The sequence below is a fragment of the Artemia sp. Qi Xiang Cuo genome, chromosome 1, assembly GCF_049724085.1.
Source record: "Artemia sp. Qi Xiang Cuo chromosome 1, ASM4972408v1, whole genome shotgun sequence".
In the NCBI taxonomy this organism is placed as follows: domain Eukaryota; kingdom Metazoa; phylum Arthropoda; class Branchiopoda; order Anostraca; family Artemiidae; genus Artemia; species Artemia sp. Qi Xiang Cuo.
Genome location: NC_142794.1, coordinates 99,603,453 through 99,621,239, shown reverse-complemented (window position 1 = coordinate 99,621,239; position 17,787 = coordinate 99,603,453). Strand labels below are relative to the sequence as shown.

General features: G+C 33.4%; 1 protein-coding gene across 2 annotated transcripts in view; it reads right to left on the bottom strand.

Annotated features, from left to right (window-relative positions):
- Window positions 1-431: 431 nt before the first annotated feature.
- spidey (hydroxysteroid 17-beta dehydrogenase 12 spidey) overlaps window positions 432-17,787 on the bottom strand; it is an 85,210-nt gene continuing 67,854 nt past the window's right edge. Inside the window, exons 6-8 of one of the 2 annotated variants that reach the window (XR_016141681.1) lie at window positions 15,749-15,964; window positions 11,001-11,290; window positions 7,265-7,403 (exon numbers count right to left, since the gene is read on the bottom strand). Coding sequence is in view for 1 of the 2 variants with exons in the window: in XM_089088122.1 (XP_088944248.1) it covers window positions 652-825; window positions 7,188-7,403 (390 nt within the window). In the remaining variant the exon portion in view is untranslated. Of the gene's footprint in view, window positions 826-7,187; window positions 7,404-11,000; window positions 11,291-15,748; window positions 15,965-17,787 lie in introns of those variants that run through there. The other variant, XM_089088122.1, reaches the window with a different exon arrangement.

Here is a 17,787-nt window from a genome sequence, read left to right as displayed (position 1 = left end):
GAGGCTAGCAGACTATAATCACACCTGCCGATAAAATATAGCCAAGATTTATGAATGAACTGTGATCTTCTTTGTTGACTTACCGCCCCACTTTTGCCCGTAGAAAAGGGCACGGGCACGTTAAATGGCATGGGCTAATTAATATAGTCAAGATTTATGAATGAACTGTGTTCTTCTCTGTTGACTTACCGTCACACTTTTGTCCGTAGGAAGGGGCAGCTTGAATCGCATGGCCTAATTAATAGACAATCCTTTTAAAATAATTTTATTTAAGTATTTCCGCTAAGCCCTGAATCTCTGAACAGATTCAGTTTCTAGATGAGCAAACTGTTAATTCAAGTTTTTATGAACCCTAGTTCACAAATTATGTCTTGAATATTTACTCTAATTGGCTAGTCGCAAAAATTATATTAAAAATACTTCGATTCTTTAATAGGAAAATCGTATATTCTAAAAATTGCGAATTGTGTACAAAAATAGATAACACAATAAAATGAAAATAATTGGCAATCGATATATTTTTCTCTGAGAACAGTCACCTTGACGAACAACACCTAGACACCCCTAGGTAAATAGACCGTCATTTAATTTTAACTACGTAACTCCTAAATTTGATCAAGTCTGTTTCAGTTGTACTTGTTTTAGCTTTTTCTAAGCGGTGTGCTCTTTTCCAAGTTCCACTTTCTTTTCTTCAAGGAGAGCAAGCTTTTCTTTCTGGGCCGCTCTCTTCTTTTTTGCCTTTTCCCGCATTAGCGCCAAGCTTCTTCGGCAAAGATCCTCAACGTAAGATTCGAGGAACAGCATTAAATTGCCATAGTAAGCCCACTGAAAAAAAAAAATGCCCTTAGTTTCTAATAGAAAAGGCGCTGGTTTGAGTGGGAGACAAAGAGTGTGGGAAACTGATAGTAGAGTAAAATCATGTTTGTTTCCGAGAAAAAAAAATCAGTATATGATTCGCCCATTCTTTAGTGTTTTCATGTTCTTGCATATATGCCAGTTGGAAGCAGTAGCCACAAAGAAACGGAAAACTATATTTTGAAGATAGAATTTTTATTCAATAAGGTACTAAGACCCTTTGAAAATTGTGAGATTTTGTAAGTGCCACTTGTCTTTTGCTTTTTCCATTTTTTTATCATCAATTTGTTAGGGAAAGGCTATAGAAAGGTAGGCTATATAGGTGAACGAAAAACAGGGAGGTAGATTTTCAATAACATATTTTTATTATAGATGGCATTTTAGTCCAGTTATAGGGCCTTTTCTAGTGAACAAATTAGTAATCAACAATTGCAAGAATAGATTTTTCTTATCAAAAATTGCGGATTGACAATAATTATCACGAGAAAATATATTTTTATTATTACTCTTAATAAACAGCAATATTTTCAAAATCGATTGAGCGTTGATTTACTATTTTCAATTGGAATCATGTTTACTCCTGTAATTTTCACTTTTTATACACCTTTTTATTGACCGATCAAATTCTAAAAGTTTCAATTAATGCCCTATGGAAGGGAAAGGGTTGGGTAATTAAAAAAGCACCTTCTCATGTCTTATTCCCACCATTTACCCGTGCCCCAGCCATTTAAACATTTGTCTCTCAATTAATTGGACTATCTGTCTTGGCTTTTCTCTGTCTACAATTAGCCATGTCTTGATGCAACCTATGCACCCTGCAAAATACTTGATAACTTCAATTCAAATTTTTAGTAAGAGATAAAACCAATAGTAAATATAACAACTTTTATGGCAAAGTAACTGTTTTTACTTTCCTAAAATTGCAATAACAAAAACAATTTTCCCCGATAAAAATCATCCCTGAAATTTCCAGTTTAAATCTGACCAGCAAGTTTGAAAAACAACGATGGTACAATCCCATTACATGGGTCTCTCTAAAGAAGTCCAACAAGAGATGCTACAGTCAAACGGCAGAGACGCTTCGAAAAACCCGTTTTTACAAGATGATTCAAGACACCGCTGAGAGAAATACTTTGTCTACTTTGTCTAAAATACATGGTTTTAAGATATTTAAAGTGTTGTTTTCAGGAGTTTAGATGGGGAAAAAGGTACCTAGGTTAGGTTACGTATTTAATATATGCAATGCTTTATATATAGCCCATATATATTTAATATATAGCCCAAATTTGTTTCTAAACTATTATGTAGTCATCCTTTTTTACTTTATTTCATTAGCATTAACCAAACTTGACTTTTTAGAAAGGTCCATATAATGGGATTGTACCACAACGATTTCCATTGTGGGTCGTTTTCATCCATGGTCTTAATAAACACATGACTGTTGATAAACAACGTCACCAGAAAAGGCTTATATTAAACTGCCTTCCCACTTGTTGATTCATTGCGTTTTCGGCAAGAATCCAAAAGTTTTCTTTCCTATAACAATAAAGTACACTTTCAGTGCTTTCTCCTGCTGTTGTTAGGTTAAGTCATTTTGAATTTTATGGATATCATGAAGAAAATTGCCATATTGAAAAAATATTGCTATATTTAAAAAAAAACTGAGTAAAACTTAAGGCTATATGACTAATAGCCATCTTTAGCAAATTAAACTGCAAAAACTAACAACTCTATTAAGAATCTTTGATTAAATAATGCGGAATACAAAACCACACAGGGCCCTCTTAGCAATGTTTCCACTTCTACTTATTTTGGCAGTAGAATACTTATTTTTGGACTTTTCTACTTCCAAATATTATATTTATTTATCTACTTATTTTCTACTTGTTTTTTGTGGCTTAACTTTTCGTGGCAGCTAATTGTTTTGGTTTTGATTCTGTTGAATCATGATTATGTGTTTTATAGGATGGAAGGGTGCAACTGTTTTTAGCAGTGGCATCTGTCAGGAGTGGAATCTTCTCATATCTCAGAGGTAGACTATTAAAATTTCGAAGGAAGTTAGCTGGATGCAAATTTGGTTTATTCTGACTAAATTAGACCGTTCTAGTTAAAATTGCTTGAGTTAGTGATGTATTATCTGCTAGTTTATTAACTACTCTCAGCAGTTGAAGAGTCATTGAGATAGTGAAACATGGAATCCCAGGGACCTTCTGCTTCCTCTCATATCGAGAGAATGGTAAATATGTTCTATTTTTATATTTTATACAAATGAATAACTTCAAAATAAGATATAATGTGCCACATCATCCCGTGGCCATCGGTATCCTATTTTAAGATGTTTTTTTTTTCTGTAGTCAATTTAACAGAAAGTTTTTTCGCTCGTTCAAAACTTATAAAAGCAAGTCCAGACAAGCCAGTAGATGGAATAGTGGAAAGTGAAAGCGGGAAAATGGGCTGTAGCTACCAGCTTTTCCACTTCCATTTTTTCCCTTTGGCAATTGCATTTTCTGGGGGTTCAGAGGTCTCAGCTATAACTTCCATTGTCTGTTTTTGTCTATTTCTGTCCGTCTCTGTCATAACATTCCTCACCCGTCCCCACTTTGACTTTTCCGCCTTCATGGTTGCAGCAGTAGCTGCAGCCTAGTGAAGAGCGAACCACAGCCTACAGTAACCAAAAGTTAAAAAACGTGTTTAAAAAAACTGCTTAGTAAAAAATGATTGTTATCTGACACTGATTTAGGAATGAAAACTATTATTGCGGTTCGTGTTAAAAGTAAAAATTTATTACGAAAAGAAATTTATGGTGATTTTGAAAAAAGAGCACGAAATCCCTCAAAAATGGTGTCAGATCAAACCAAAAGATATACCATTGGAATCAGCAAGTTGGACAACCTTATACAGAGATATTACAGTCCCCCACCTTGAACAACAAGGAAAATCACTATCTTGCATGGGTAGGACTGATCTGTCTCCTGTTTTTTTCTTTTTACAAGGGCTAGCGGGTTACCAGAACATCATACAGAGATTCTTAATGACTCATTCAAAAGCTATTTCGCCTATCTACGTGCTTTTTAGAAATCCCACCATGTGCAAGTGCCCTAAGGCTCTAAAAACGACATTTTTTGTGCCATTTCTGAAGGGTTGAGGCTACCAGAACATCGTACACATACTTTTAATAGCTCATATAAAACATATCGCTCATATCTATGCTATTCCTATAAATTCCACATTCTAAAAGCTCCAAATTCCACTAAAAATGACATTTTTGTTCCCATGTCTCGAGTGGAAAATCTGGGGCTAGTGGGCAACCAGAACTCTAAGAGTGACTTTTAATGGCTCATTTGGAAGTTATTGCTAATATCTATATGATTCTTAATTCTACCATCCATAAGTGCGATTAAAGATTGAAAACAAAACTTTTGGTGTCACTTTACAAGTAGAAAAGCGTGTAAGCATAGAACAATTTCATTGTAATGACTGTGTTCCAAAACCGTTGACTGGAGGTTTTCGAGAACAACTCCTGTACGTTCGTTTTCCAAGCCCCCTTACTAAGCTAAACAATTATGGCTCTTCGATCACTAATACATTCAATTAGATTATTAGAGCCGTGTTTCTGGTAGTGGAGCGTTGGACTTCAAATCAGAGTGTCTTTTGTTCAATTCCTGTTTCGATGTTTTTTTAAATCACAGTTTTATCCCATTTATGTAACTATTTTTCAGATAATTCACTATTTTTGCAAAAGAGATGCACGTGCACTTATTTTTTAAACTTGTCAAGCCTTTTAATTCAAAATGTAATAGAGGTAATCCAGCTCATGGTTTGCAACTACATTCTTGGTAGATCACTAGATCCATACCCCAACCAGTTGTTTGATTGCGTCAAAATCCTGGAGGGGGGCTGCAAAGTTGGAGTCAACCTTCCCAAATCAAGTAAAAATGACAGAGAAAACCTGAAAGTAATAAAAAACGGTAAAGATGTACTAAAGAAAACTGACCCGTTTCTGTGGATGTTTAAATTATGTAAGTTTGTCTTAGTTTTGACAATATTTTTGGAGAAAGTAAATTTCAGCTGGGAGGAGAGGGGAAGACACGCTGTAATTGCTGCAAGAAATACTAAAGCTGCTCTCAGGGTAAGACAGCCTTGTGGAAGCATGTCACAACGTCAGGTTACCTTACTAGTAAGAAAGCCTGGATCTAAGCACGAAATATGTTATCTATAAGGTCTCACTTCTAGGACAAATCAGTTGAAAATCGTTTGTTGGAGATTAAAAGTAAAATTGTCTGCTTTTTAGGATTTGCCTTACACCCAATACAACAACATCACAAAGTTAGAAAAGTCATTACCAGGGTAAGAACTACTGAGTAGGCTTGCTCTAGGGAAACAGAAAGGGAAAAACGTGGTGCGTCAAGCACTTGAGCCACACTTCAGTGAAGAACTAGTTGGTATGTTGAAACAGTACTGCTTCTCTATAATTGTGGATGAAACCATTCACGTGTCTGCTGATAGACAGCTGACTATTTGCGTCGCTTTTGCTTATGGTGGCTTAGAGACGAAAGTTGATATGCTTGATAAATTCTCTTGCCCAGATTGTTCAGCAGACGGGGCATTTGACAAGTCAAGCCAATGTTTGCCAGCGGGAGTGCCAAGAATTGGCACTCCCGGGAGTGCCAAGAATTGGCTTTAGTTTGCCCCCAGATGACATAGACTGTGAAAGTGTTGACCCAGTTTTGTTCTGGAATGTATCGCAAGTGTAAAAATGCCTAATGGACGTAAAAAGTTTAAAAACATGTTGAAAGTAGTCGAATTTCTCTTCAGTTTGCAACTTTCAAATGTTGCAAGAGAACGACTGTTTAGTTTCTTAAAATCAATCAAGGCTGAAAAGCAAAATCGGTTAGCCAGTGTAACCCTTTACACCACTCTTCAAACAAAGTGCCGACTAAAACAAATAAGTGGCCAGCCATATGGTCGTTGACGATTCGCTTAAAAGTGTTAGAAGCGGGTCAAATCTAACGTGACATTTTCAGAATATTAAAGAAGATATTTCCTCTTAAGATTTGAAATTTGAAACAGTTTTTTGAAGTAAATTCCGCCTTTATAGTGGAAAGCGTTTGAACTTTTTTGGTCTGATCACATTTGGTTAAGCTAGCCAGTATTTTATCTGATATAGTCCCTTTTTAATTTTGTGCTGGTTACAATTAAAGTCATTTATCAGAGAAAACCCGGTACAATCCCTTTATATGGGCCTCTCTAAAGAAGTCCAACAAGAGATGCTACAGTCAAACGGGAGAGACGCAATGAAAAACCCGCTTTTACGAGATGATTCAATACACCGCTGTAGAGAAATACATGTATAGCGTGGTTTTAAGATATTTAAAGTGTTGTTTTTTGGGGGTTTTTTTTTGGGGGGGGGGGGGGAAGGTACCTAGGTCAGGTTACGTATTTAATATATGCTATCCTTTGCCCCCCACTCCTCCTAATATACAAATATATGGCCTAAACTTGATTAAAAACTATTATATATTCAACATATTTTATTTTATTTCATCAGGGTTAACCAAACTTGACTATTTAGAAAGGCCATATAAAGGGAATGTACCGAAAAGCCTTATGTGAGCCTCGGAAAATCTAATTTCTTATCCAAATCCGTCAGATAATTTATGTGTAAACTACTTATTTTCTACTTATATTTGAAACCGTTTCTACTGCCAATCTACTTATTTTTTGGGCTCATCTACTTCTTTCTGGACCATGCCGAGTGGAAATACTGCCTCTTTGGTCAATACATACTGAAATAACACAAAATCGTGAGATTCTTTTTTTTTTCAAAACTTCGAAGCTGCTTGGAGCAGTACCATATTTTTGTCATTGTTGTCACGCTAAGCCGTGAAAATAAATAACCAAAATTAGTTAAATCTGAAAACATTTTAAACCGTGATAATTCAATCCTTAACAGCATCTTCTAACGAAAATTACATTTTCTTCGGCTGTTTGGCTCCTTCTGTTTTAGCTCATCTTATTTTTTGCTTACTTTTCCATTTCCACGTTTCCGTTTTTATTCATTTGGCACCGGCTAGTATCAAAATTCCATTATTGGATAAAGAATTGGATATTCTCAATTCTTTCTAATTCATTAAATATAGCTGATTGTAAAAGTTTCCACTTAACCAATTAGGCCAAATAAACCAATTAATTAACCATTAATTAACCAATAATCAACCACCAAACCAATTAGGCAATCAAATTTCCTTTTGACGGTTCTTGGTACTTCAAAATAAAGAAATCCAAAGCTATCCAAAATAAGAAATCCAAAGAAATCCAAAGCTTGGTTTTACCTGAAGCTTGTGATACCAGTATCCACCAGACCAGGTCTCCAAACCAAATGTGTGAATATGTTCCTTGACAAAAGTTTGCGGAGTTGGTATAGAAAGGGAGTGGCGGCGAATTCGGCTCATATTAGTGGCAACAAATCCAGGTGTCACACATTGGACTACGACACCGCATGGCTTATATTCCAAGGCTAAATCCTGGCTAAACTTGAGCACAAACGCCTAAAAAGAAGTGTATTTTTTATTAAAAAAATCTATTTTAAAAGTGCATTCTATTATTTTTAGATTTTACACCACTGCTATCAGGGCCGTGATGTCAAAATCATTACTAATTTATAGCTAAGGTGTCAGAATCAGATGTGTAATAAATTAAGATTGAAGATTTAGAATCGATAGATATCCACGAATTCCAATTAATAAATAAGCTAGTAATTGGAGTCCCAGAACTTAGTAATAAAACAAAACAGAGTGTTTCAAACCAGAGAAAAGGGCCTAAAATTATGTAAAAGGCCCCAAATTATGTAGCCCGTTTCGAATAGATTTGTCATAGATACATGTCAACAAAAAATATAAATACTATAACACTTCAAACACAACATGTCATCATGTATTCTAAAATCATTATCTCATTTTAGATTTTGGTACATATAGTAGCAGAGGAAGACAAGAAAATTTTGTAGTCGATCACACACAAGGTTGCCGCTCGATGAAAAAAAAACACTTGATTTTAGTAATTTCTTGGTTGATTTAGTGATCTTCTTCAACAATCAAGTGATTTATTTGCTGATTTTTTTTCTAGACAGTATAAAAATCACTAGAATTAGCGATATATCACAAGGGGTAGTAACCCTGATCACGCAGACCAGTGGGACATCAGTTGGCCGTGTCGCTTGGAACAGCTTAATTTATTCTTTTAAACTTGGGAATGATGCGAGTATTCATACCAAGCGTCAATTTAAGGCTGTAATGCTCGAGAACTGGCTGGCTGTAGTAGATCCCAAACAATGTTGTCTGAGCGCAACCCGTTTCTTCTCTAAAGGTCACATACCCAGGAAGTGGAATTAATTTACATTCATGCTTGATTGTATTGCACTACGATAGAATGTGGCCAACTTAAATTACACATTTACCTGATTAGGGGATTTGGGTGAGGGGTGTTATTGTTATTTGCTTTTCATAAAGGATATCTTGATTTTCGCTCGGATTTTCGTTGCTGGGGCAACGTGAAATAAGTGGTAACGTTTGATTTTAAGTTTTAATTGATTTTATTTTTTCCGAATATTTCAGCATGAAATATTCACCCAATAAAAAAGACAGTATAAAAATCACTAGAATTAGCGATATATCACAAGGGGTAGTAACCCTGATCACGCAGACCAGTGGGACATCAGTTGGCCGTGTCGCTTGGAACAGCTTAATTTATTCTTTTAAACTTGGGAATGATGCGAGTATTCATAACAAGCGTCAATTTAAGGCTGTAATGCTCGAGAACTGGCTGGCTGTAGTAGATCCCAAACAATGTTGTCTGAGCGCAACCCGTTTCTTCTCTAAAGGTCACATACCCAGGAAGTGGAATTAATTTACACTCATGCTTGATTGTATTGCACTACGATAGAATGTGGCCAACTTAAATTACACATTTACCTGATTAGGGGATTTGGGTGAGGGGCAGGGTTGAATCTCCAGCATTTTTATTTGGGGGGAGGGGGCAAGAGAGGTCCATATCCGGATCAAAGGTCCAGTCAAAGGGCATGGAATGTATAATACATTTTTTCTTCACATTATTGGGGGGGGGGCAACTGCCCCCTCTTGCCACCCCCAAACGACGCCCCTGGTGAGGGGTAATTGAAAGCCAAAGTAAGACACATAAATACTATGAAAAGAAGCAAATGAAACATACACTGCGACCCTAAGTGTGAAATATACCTTAAGCAGAAAGAGACCCTATTTCTTTGGGGGGAAAGACAAGAAGCCCCTCCCATGTCTCTGTATGCCTGCCCTGAATATAATCCAGATTTCAGTAATGAGTATTTTAATAAACCCATTAATTACACCTTTGGAAATCAGTAATAATTTTTCAGATTATTTTCAGATCATTTTTTTCAGATAATTTCAGATATTTTCAGATAATTTCAGATAATTTCAGATTATTTTCAGATAATTTCAGATAATTTCAGATTATTTTCAGATAATTTCAGATTTCAGATTTTCAGATGATTTTAAATGTGGTAGGCCTACTGAATTTCCATTTAATTACTGGGAGTAAGGACTATAGTTGTAAGGAATTGAGGCTTTAAACCTGGGGTGGTGGATTTTTCAGCCGAAAAACTGAATAAATTTTTGAATAAAATTGATAGCTTAACTTGGTTCACTTGATTTTTTTTTTCTTTGGATCTAATAATGGGTGTTGAAGATTTTTTATTTTGAATGAATAGGTCACAACTTGCATCTGAACTTGCAACAAGTCAGATGAAAGGTAGAACTCGATGCACTCCTTTATCACAAGAAACAACAACAAAAATTTACGCTTCTCAAAAAAAGGAAGAAGATTAAAAAAGCAGAAAAATGGGAGTAACTCGGGAAAAAAGCAACTGGAGTTAGGGAAGATAATCACCAAATAATTTACAAAATATTAGAAAACCCGCAACTGTATCCTGAAAGACCCGTATCCATTTGATTATTTTTTAAACATGAGAAGAGACAGTGATTACGAATTCAAACTTACTAATTCGAATAACTCGTGTTTATTAACAATAAAGGGAAGTTGAATCTTTATACTTATTCTCGATCACTCTATCTTAACAAACGAGAAAATGGACTTGTTCCTAGCTCTTGATAAATGGTAATATTGATTTTCAATCAAAAGTTTCAGTCCGTTCAAAAAGTAAAAATACTCTCTTAACTTTTTATAAAGTCAAGGCAAAATCGCAGTTATTTTTATATATAACTTATATTTTAATACTTTGTTATATTTTTTATATATGTATATAATTTAAATATTTTTTTATATATAATAGTTATTTTTTAGATTTTTATAGTTCTTAACTATTCAGTCATGATTGGTGCCGAAAGAAATCAAATTTCACCCTAACAGCAAGATTTTACGTCTCCTTCATGAGAGAAGAATATCTTTATGATAGCGTTACCTCTGTCAATTTGCCTCTGTCTCGGTTCAGAATTCAAAAATTCGCCTCAACAAAAAGAAACTGTTCAAAGCGCATCAAAAATTAGTTTAAATGCATTTTTGTCACTTTTGGGGGGGGGGTGTTAAAACATGGCCCCTGAATACGACATTGATACTTACCTATCTTTATTGTGCTTGAAGAGACGCAACTCTTGATTTTATAACTCCCAAAGATAAATGGGTCTAGATTAGAAAACAAAGGTTTCGCCTTTTAGCTTTGGGGAAGAACTACTCTTTTTTTCAATTAGTTTTAAATACATTTGTGGCCTTTTAAAAATTTAGAAAGCAAGGTTATTAATTAATGATAAAGTAAAAATGATGCACATAGTTGGTTTAATTAAATAATTTTCTAAGAGCTAGTTCCCAATTAAAAAACAGATTATTAAAATAGAATGAGTCAGTGAAAAATCTGACTTAGACTTGAAGTAAACACTTTCTATTAAAATGTTATAATATTTAATTTAATTACAAAACAGACAAAAGCAAAATGAGTGTAAAGAAAATCATCACTTGACAGGAACTTTGCATTTCTTCAAGCAAATATTTACAGAAGCAGTACAAGAAAGCTTCAAGTCCATTTGTTAATTTCACTGCCCTAAGCAAAGAAACTGAGCAATAAATGAACTAATATTTACAGCATTATTACAACAAAAGACATTGATGAGTTATTGGTGGGGCGACTTGCAGAGAGAACTTCATTGCAGAGAGACTTAACAGAAGAATGATATTCTACGTTTATAACGTTTAGAACGTTTATAAACGTTCGCGTAGCGTTTTACGCGTTGTGCTCTTTGATAGAACTGGTGGTGTCATTAATTTTTGATCTCTTGAATAAAGCTTTTTGTCTAATAGTTGCCAGTTGTCTTCTACAGAAGGTCTCGACGTATTGCTCAAAAAAATGCATGAGGGTTCTGTAGTAGATCAGCTAAAAATAAAAATAAAATTTCTAATAAGTAACAAATAATAACTCTGTAATATAAGAAAAACTAAAAAATAGTATCAAATTTAACAAATAAAAAGTAACAGAATAACAAACAGCTAATACAGTAGATGAATAGATTTAAAATAAATTAATATATTTCTCTGCAGATGATAATTAATAAGTCAGAGTTTTTTTTTCAAGGCCTGGGCTAATTCGGGAAAATCTGGGTATGTATACTGATGTTATACTAATAAAATTCCCTGTGTGCTAGTAAGCTCAACTAGTTTACAAATTTTTGTGACTTCAGGTCAAATAAATAATAAAAGTATATAATTGAGGTAAAATAACTAGTAATATAATAATGATAATGTCAATAAAATAGATATAATAACAATGAAATAGCGAGGAGCTAGGACAATAAATTAATAAAACGAAAATAAATTGATAAAAAGATATTGAAATAAAAACTAATCTTCTACGAACTGCTTCAAAAAACTGTTCCTAAGACCCCATAAGAGTTAGTTGATCAGCTAGAACATAAATATAAAATAACTAATAAAGAATTACTAAATAACATAATGATAATAATAAGTCTTAATTATAACAAATAAACTGACAAATACCAACTAAAAGTGAAAATAATAGTGGCTAAAGACAACTAAATAATATAAGAAGAATAATGTGATAAAAATAATAATCAAAACAATCATAAAAAAAAACAAAATAAGAAACAATGGCCATCTAAAAATATTACATATGGCTCTAGGTAAAGCATTAAAAAAAAAAAAAGTTTTTTAAACTGAAAGTAAGGAGCGACATTAAAACTTAAAACGCAGTACCACAACAGAAATTATTCCGTATATGAAAGGGGCTGTCCCCTCCTCAACGTCTCGCTCTTTACGCTAAAGTTTTTTATTGTTTAACAAACATAGAGTCTTGAGAAAGTCAAACTTTAGCGTAAAGAGCGAAGCGTTGAGGAGGGGACAGCCCCTTTCATATACGGAATAATTTCTGCTTGTTTTAAGTTTTAATGTCGCTCCTTACTTTCAGTTTAAAAAACTAGTTTTTTTTTATTTAATTTCTGATCGTTTTTTAGTTAATACAGCTTTTATTTTGGCTCGCCGTCATTGAATAAGTAAACAAAGTTTGCATAAAAATTTTACTTTTCTTTTGCTAAATGGCTGTCTCTAAATTTGCTTCTGACGTAATTTACAAATTAACCTACGTAACGAACTTCTATATTCGTATATTTTTCTTCTGGCAAAAAATACAAAGTTGCAGATTTTTGCAGATATGAGCTTGAAACCTATGTAACAGGGTTTTCTGATACACTGAATCTGACGGTGTGATTTTCATTAAAATTCTTTCACTTGTAGGGGATGTTTCCCCCCTCTTTAAAAATTGAGTAAATTTTCTCAGGCTCGTAGCCTTTGATGAGTAATACTAAACTTAATAAAATTTTTATATTTAGAATCAGCATTATAAGCCCATTCTTTTGATACATTTATTGACATGAAAATTCCGTTTTTAAAAGTTTCGATTACTATTGAGCCGTGTCGCTTGTTTTTTTTCATTATTTTTTTTTATTACGCATATGTTAATACGTACATAAGGGGGTTCTCCCCTTAGTCAATACCACGCTCTTTACGTTAAAAGTTAAAATTTCATTTAATTCACAAACCCCTGAATCACAAAGGCCGTTTAATTAGAATAGTTAGCTCTTTTGAAAGCACTAAAAAAAAGAAAACTGTAGCGTAAAGAGCGAGGTATTGACTTGGGGGAGAACTCCCTCATATACGTAACAATTTCTTTTCGTTTTGAGTTTTAATTGTGCTCCTTACTTTCAGTTGAAAAAACTTGTTTTTTTTTAATTTAATTTCTGATCGTTTTTTAAATAATGCTTGGAAATCAGGCGCCCCCTTCATAGAAACAAAAAAACAAATAAACACGCATCCGTGATCTTTCTTCTGGCAAAAAACGGAAAATTCCACATTTTTGTAGATAGGAGCTTGAAACCTCTACAGTAGGGTTCTCTGATACGCTGAATCTGGTGGTGTGATTTTCATTAAGATTTTATAGCTTTTAGGAGGTGTTTCTCCCTTTTTTCAAAAATCAGGCAAATTTTCTCAGGCGCGTAACTTTTGATCGGTAAGATTAAGCTTGATGAAACTTATATATTTGAAATCATAATTAAAATCTGATTCTTTTGATGTATCTATTGGCATCTAAATTCCGTTTTTTAGAGTTTCGGTTACCATTGAGCCGGGTCGCTCCTTACCTACAGTTCGTTACCACGAACTGTTTGATAAAGGCTCTGTAACAGAACAGCTGAGAAATCAAAATTTAATATCTGATAAAATAATTAACTGTAACTAGATATTACAAGGATCTACGGTAGATTTAATCCCGGAGGATAATATCTCTTATGCCTTCTGAAAGGAGAAGACGACCGGATACCATATGGAAAGCTGATCTGTCAACGTGTAAAGGAGTTTACCCCAAGGCCACCCAAAGAAACGTACAAGAAATAAGTCAAATGGATTTTGAACTGACATAACAATCATTTATGGGGACCTATTCGGGTGATATCTTAGGTTATCACCAATTTTAGTCTTGCCAAACCATCAAGGTCTTGAGTTCTCGTAGGACCACGTTTGAACCATCATAGGATCCAATTGAAGCTCAGGCCAGGATCCATACTTTTGACGCTCAGACGAGTAATTGAGAAATATTAAAATTATCTGACCACTTTATTTCAAAGTTTTACAGATTATTAAAAGCCGGATCTCCTGTCAAAACACCCGACAAAAAAAGTGTGGTACTAAATAAATTTTCCCCTAATTGTGATAATGATGAGAATACCTTCTTTTCTTTTAGTCCTGAACTATTTTTTATTCCAATACTTAAAGCTGTAGCTAAACATACAAGATCTAAGACCATTTGTCCATCAATAGTAAGTATAGAGTATCCCAGAACAGTAAATACCATATATGTTTCTTGACACAAAACACACTTTAGAAAGGATGCCTGCCACAGATTATCACAAAACTTTTTCTTTTAGAAGAAGTTTAACCATTTTATTAACTGGCCCCATATTTTACCAGTAAGGACTCATTTTATTGCCACTTTCAATTGATTTCTTTTTTTGAGGCTACAACTCGTTACATTTCATCAAGGTTATGTTAAATATCGATTAATTTCTTTTTGACATTTTCATAAGTTAGAGCTGCTCAAAAGCATAATTGGCACTACCTGTTTTTTAATATTTTTACAGATGTTTTGCTCCTGATTTTTGGACTTGTAGTTCTACAACATTCATTCTTCCAATATTTCAATTCATTCTATCAATTCATTTTTCCAACGAGCCAAATAGGAAGTTTCTTTTCAAATTCGTTGATCTTTTCAAAATTTGTAAAAATATTAGAAGATTTTAAGTCAAAGGAAAATTCAATCTTCGAAATTATTAATTTATTTTGGCCACTTTTGCAACTTTAGGTCCCATGCGATTCCCAATATAAATTTCGCTTGCAGTTATCTATTAGCATTCACAAGCCAATTTGAAACTGTAATTCTTAGAAAAAATAAAAATATACATTATAATCTTTCTTTTGTTTTGCATTCATTCTAAAAAGAATAGATTAGTCCTTAATATTCTCAAATAAAATTTACAAATATGTATTGTTTTTTTTGTTCTTTTTACTCCATCTTCTTTATTTTAGTTTTACTTTAGGTTGGGTTTTCACTCAAAATAGCAACGCAATGTTTAACAATGGGAACACTTTACTCATTTAATGCAGGAATTTCAAAGTAACAGATTGTTTGAGTAAATAAAATGAAGAGAGAAAGAAAAGAGAGAAAGAGAGAATGAAAAGAGAAGAGAGAAAATTAGACCCGGCCAGCACTTCAACCCCAAATCTTATAAATTGGCAATTTTCCCAGTTTCCTACGATTTTTCTATAGTTCACTTGTTTCTGCTGCCTAACGACTTCACTCTCCCCATGCCCTTCCCTTAAGAAAAACGTAGAAGAATGCCACATACGTGGCTAATTTATTATATTTCTTTTTTTAGATATCTATTATCTAATAATAAGAGAAAAAAAAGACTACAACCACACTGTTTACGCACAAATTTCAGGCTGATGTAAGTTTTCTGTAAATGTAAAAATCTAGCAAAAGGACTAAGTAAAACCAAGCTTTTATATCCCAACTTTATCATCTTTTCCACAATACCCTACGATTTTCACATAATTCACCTATTTTCAATTATACAGTTTATTCTATTTTCCATTTTACTGTTTTATAGTTCACCTATTTTCTATTTACTGTCAAATTTTCCACCCCTGCTCTACCCCTACCAAAATCTGCTTATACCCATAGAAAAATACGTGCATGTGACTCGTTGAGTAAATATCTTATAAATATATACCACTATCAAAGAATTTAAAAAAAGTATATTTTTACCTGTAGATTATGACACCAGTATCCTGCAGACCAGACTTCTAAACCAAGGGTCTTCAAATGCTCTTTAACGAATTTTTCTGGTGTCGGAATTGACAAAGATGAATGTTTTATCCTACTCATATTTGTGGCAACAAACCCTGGCAAAACACATTGAATAGTAACTCCAGAGGGTCTGTATTCCAGAGAGATATCTTGGCTAAACTTATGTACAAAAGCCTGAAAGTGAAATAAAAACCCAATATGTACAATATGTACTTGTACAGTATTTACAAGAGTTATAGCTATTTAAAGCGCAACTAATTAGTAAGGCCAAAGAGAAACAGAAATTTTACCTATAAGAAATGTTGTGACTCGAAAACTATTTGTTCTTTTTAGTAGTTTGATTCTCGCAAAAAAAAAAAGAAAAAAATATTAAAAGGTGAAAGTACTTCTCTTCCATTTTGTCAGGAAGTGGATTTCCCTGTATGTCTAAATTTTTCGAATTTAGAACTTTTCGAATTTTTTGAATTTTTTGTTCAGCATTAGAAGTGCATAAGCTGACTGAGTTTTTAAGATGTTTCATAAAAATAAAGCAATGAAATTATACAAACTTTTTAATACCGAAATATAGGGCAGTAATCTATCTGTTTCTCTTTGGCTGGGATTGTTTGCCATAGCTAAAACAGTTAGTTCATAAGCAACATATACCAAGAGCACGCGCAGGACAAGGCATCAGCTTCCTGAGAGGACCAAAAATATTTCAAAAATGCTGAAAGCTTTATAATTTTGAAATAAAAATGAAAATGACGCTAATTATGTCACAAAAACATAAATTTATAGCCGAGTGAAAATTTTTTTTAGAAAATTTGATGTTTTTCTTAGTGTTATTTTAGGCCTTAAAATACGATAAAAATAATTTTTATAATCCCAAGCTGTGAAATATAATCATTTTTATGGGTAGGACCAGGGGATTAAATACATTTTTTTGGGAAAACATGACCTTCTAAGCATTTTCAAAACCAGATAAGATTTGGAAAAAGGAATTAGACAAATCGATGAGAGTTATGTCACTTTTAAGATGATGGACAAATTTAGTTAGAGCAGTTACATTTTTCGGCAAAAAAAGTTACCTGTCCCAGCCACCTAGAAAAACAATGTACAGGCTTTGTCCTACTTCACTAGAAGAATTTCTTAAAAACCCTTTTAAAGACTTTTGTGGGAGTTATAAAAATCAAATGAAAATTTTCATTTGAATCTACTTCTAACCATAATTCTTTGCTGAGTAATCAAAAATTTATAAGCTAAGGGTAAAAAAAAGAGCGAGTTGTATTTAGGATGGTATAACAGTGAGATATTTATCAATCTTGTCTTCCCTTGTTGAACATGTTTCGCTTTTTCTCGTCCCCTCCTCCCCCCCCCCCAAAAAAAAAAATAAAATAAAAAAATAAATAGCAACTTAACTCATTGACAGATCGTGCACATTACCTAACTAGACACTTTGTGTTCTACATTTGCAATAAAAAGAGGATTAAGAAAAAAAAAAAAATGCAAAATGTGAAAGAAACGTACAAGTAAAGAAGAACATAGCAAAAAATCTGCTCGTTATCTTTCTTCATATCCATTTTCCATATTCAGAACGAATTATGTTTCGCTTTAAGATTTTCTAGCAAAGACTATTGTTGAATAGTCAAAACTAACAAGAATGAAAAGAAAAAACAATAAATGAAGCTGGAATACTTTAAAACCGAAAGAAAAAAAACTAAGGAAGGTTCATAAAATTATGGCTGAAATATTCAGCTTTCGCTATTCACTTCTATTTAATTGGTGTTATTTGACACTTGTTAAGAAAGAACATCCTACACCGTCTAGCATGGCCCAGTAAAATCATAGATGAAATTATAAAACCCTAACAGGAATTTTTGTGGAAAAATTAAATATAAAAACAGCTCTATTTGTTACTTCATTCTCTATTCTCTATTTTTACTTTAGATTGGTATATTAACATGCATATCTTATACACATAAAATATATTTAATTATATACATATATGAACAAAATGT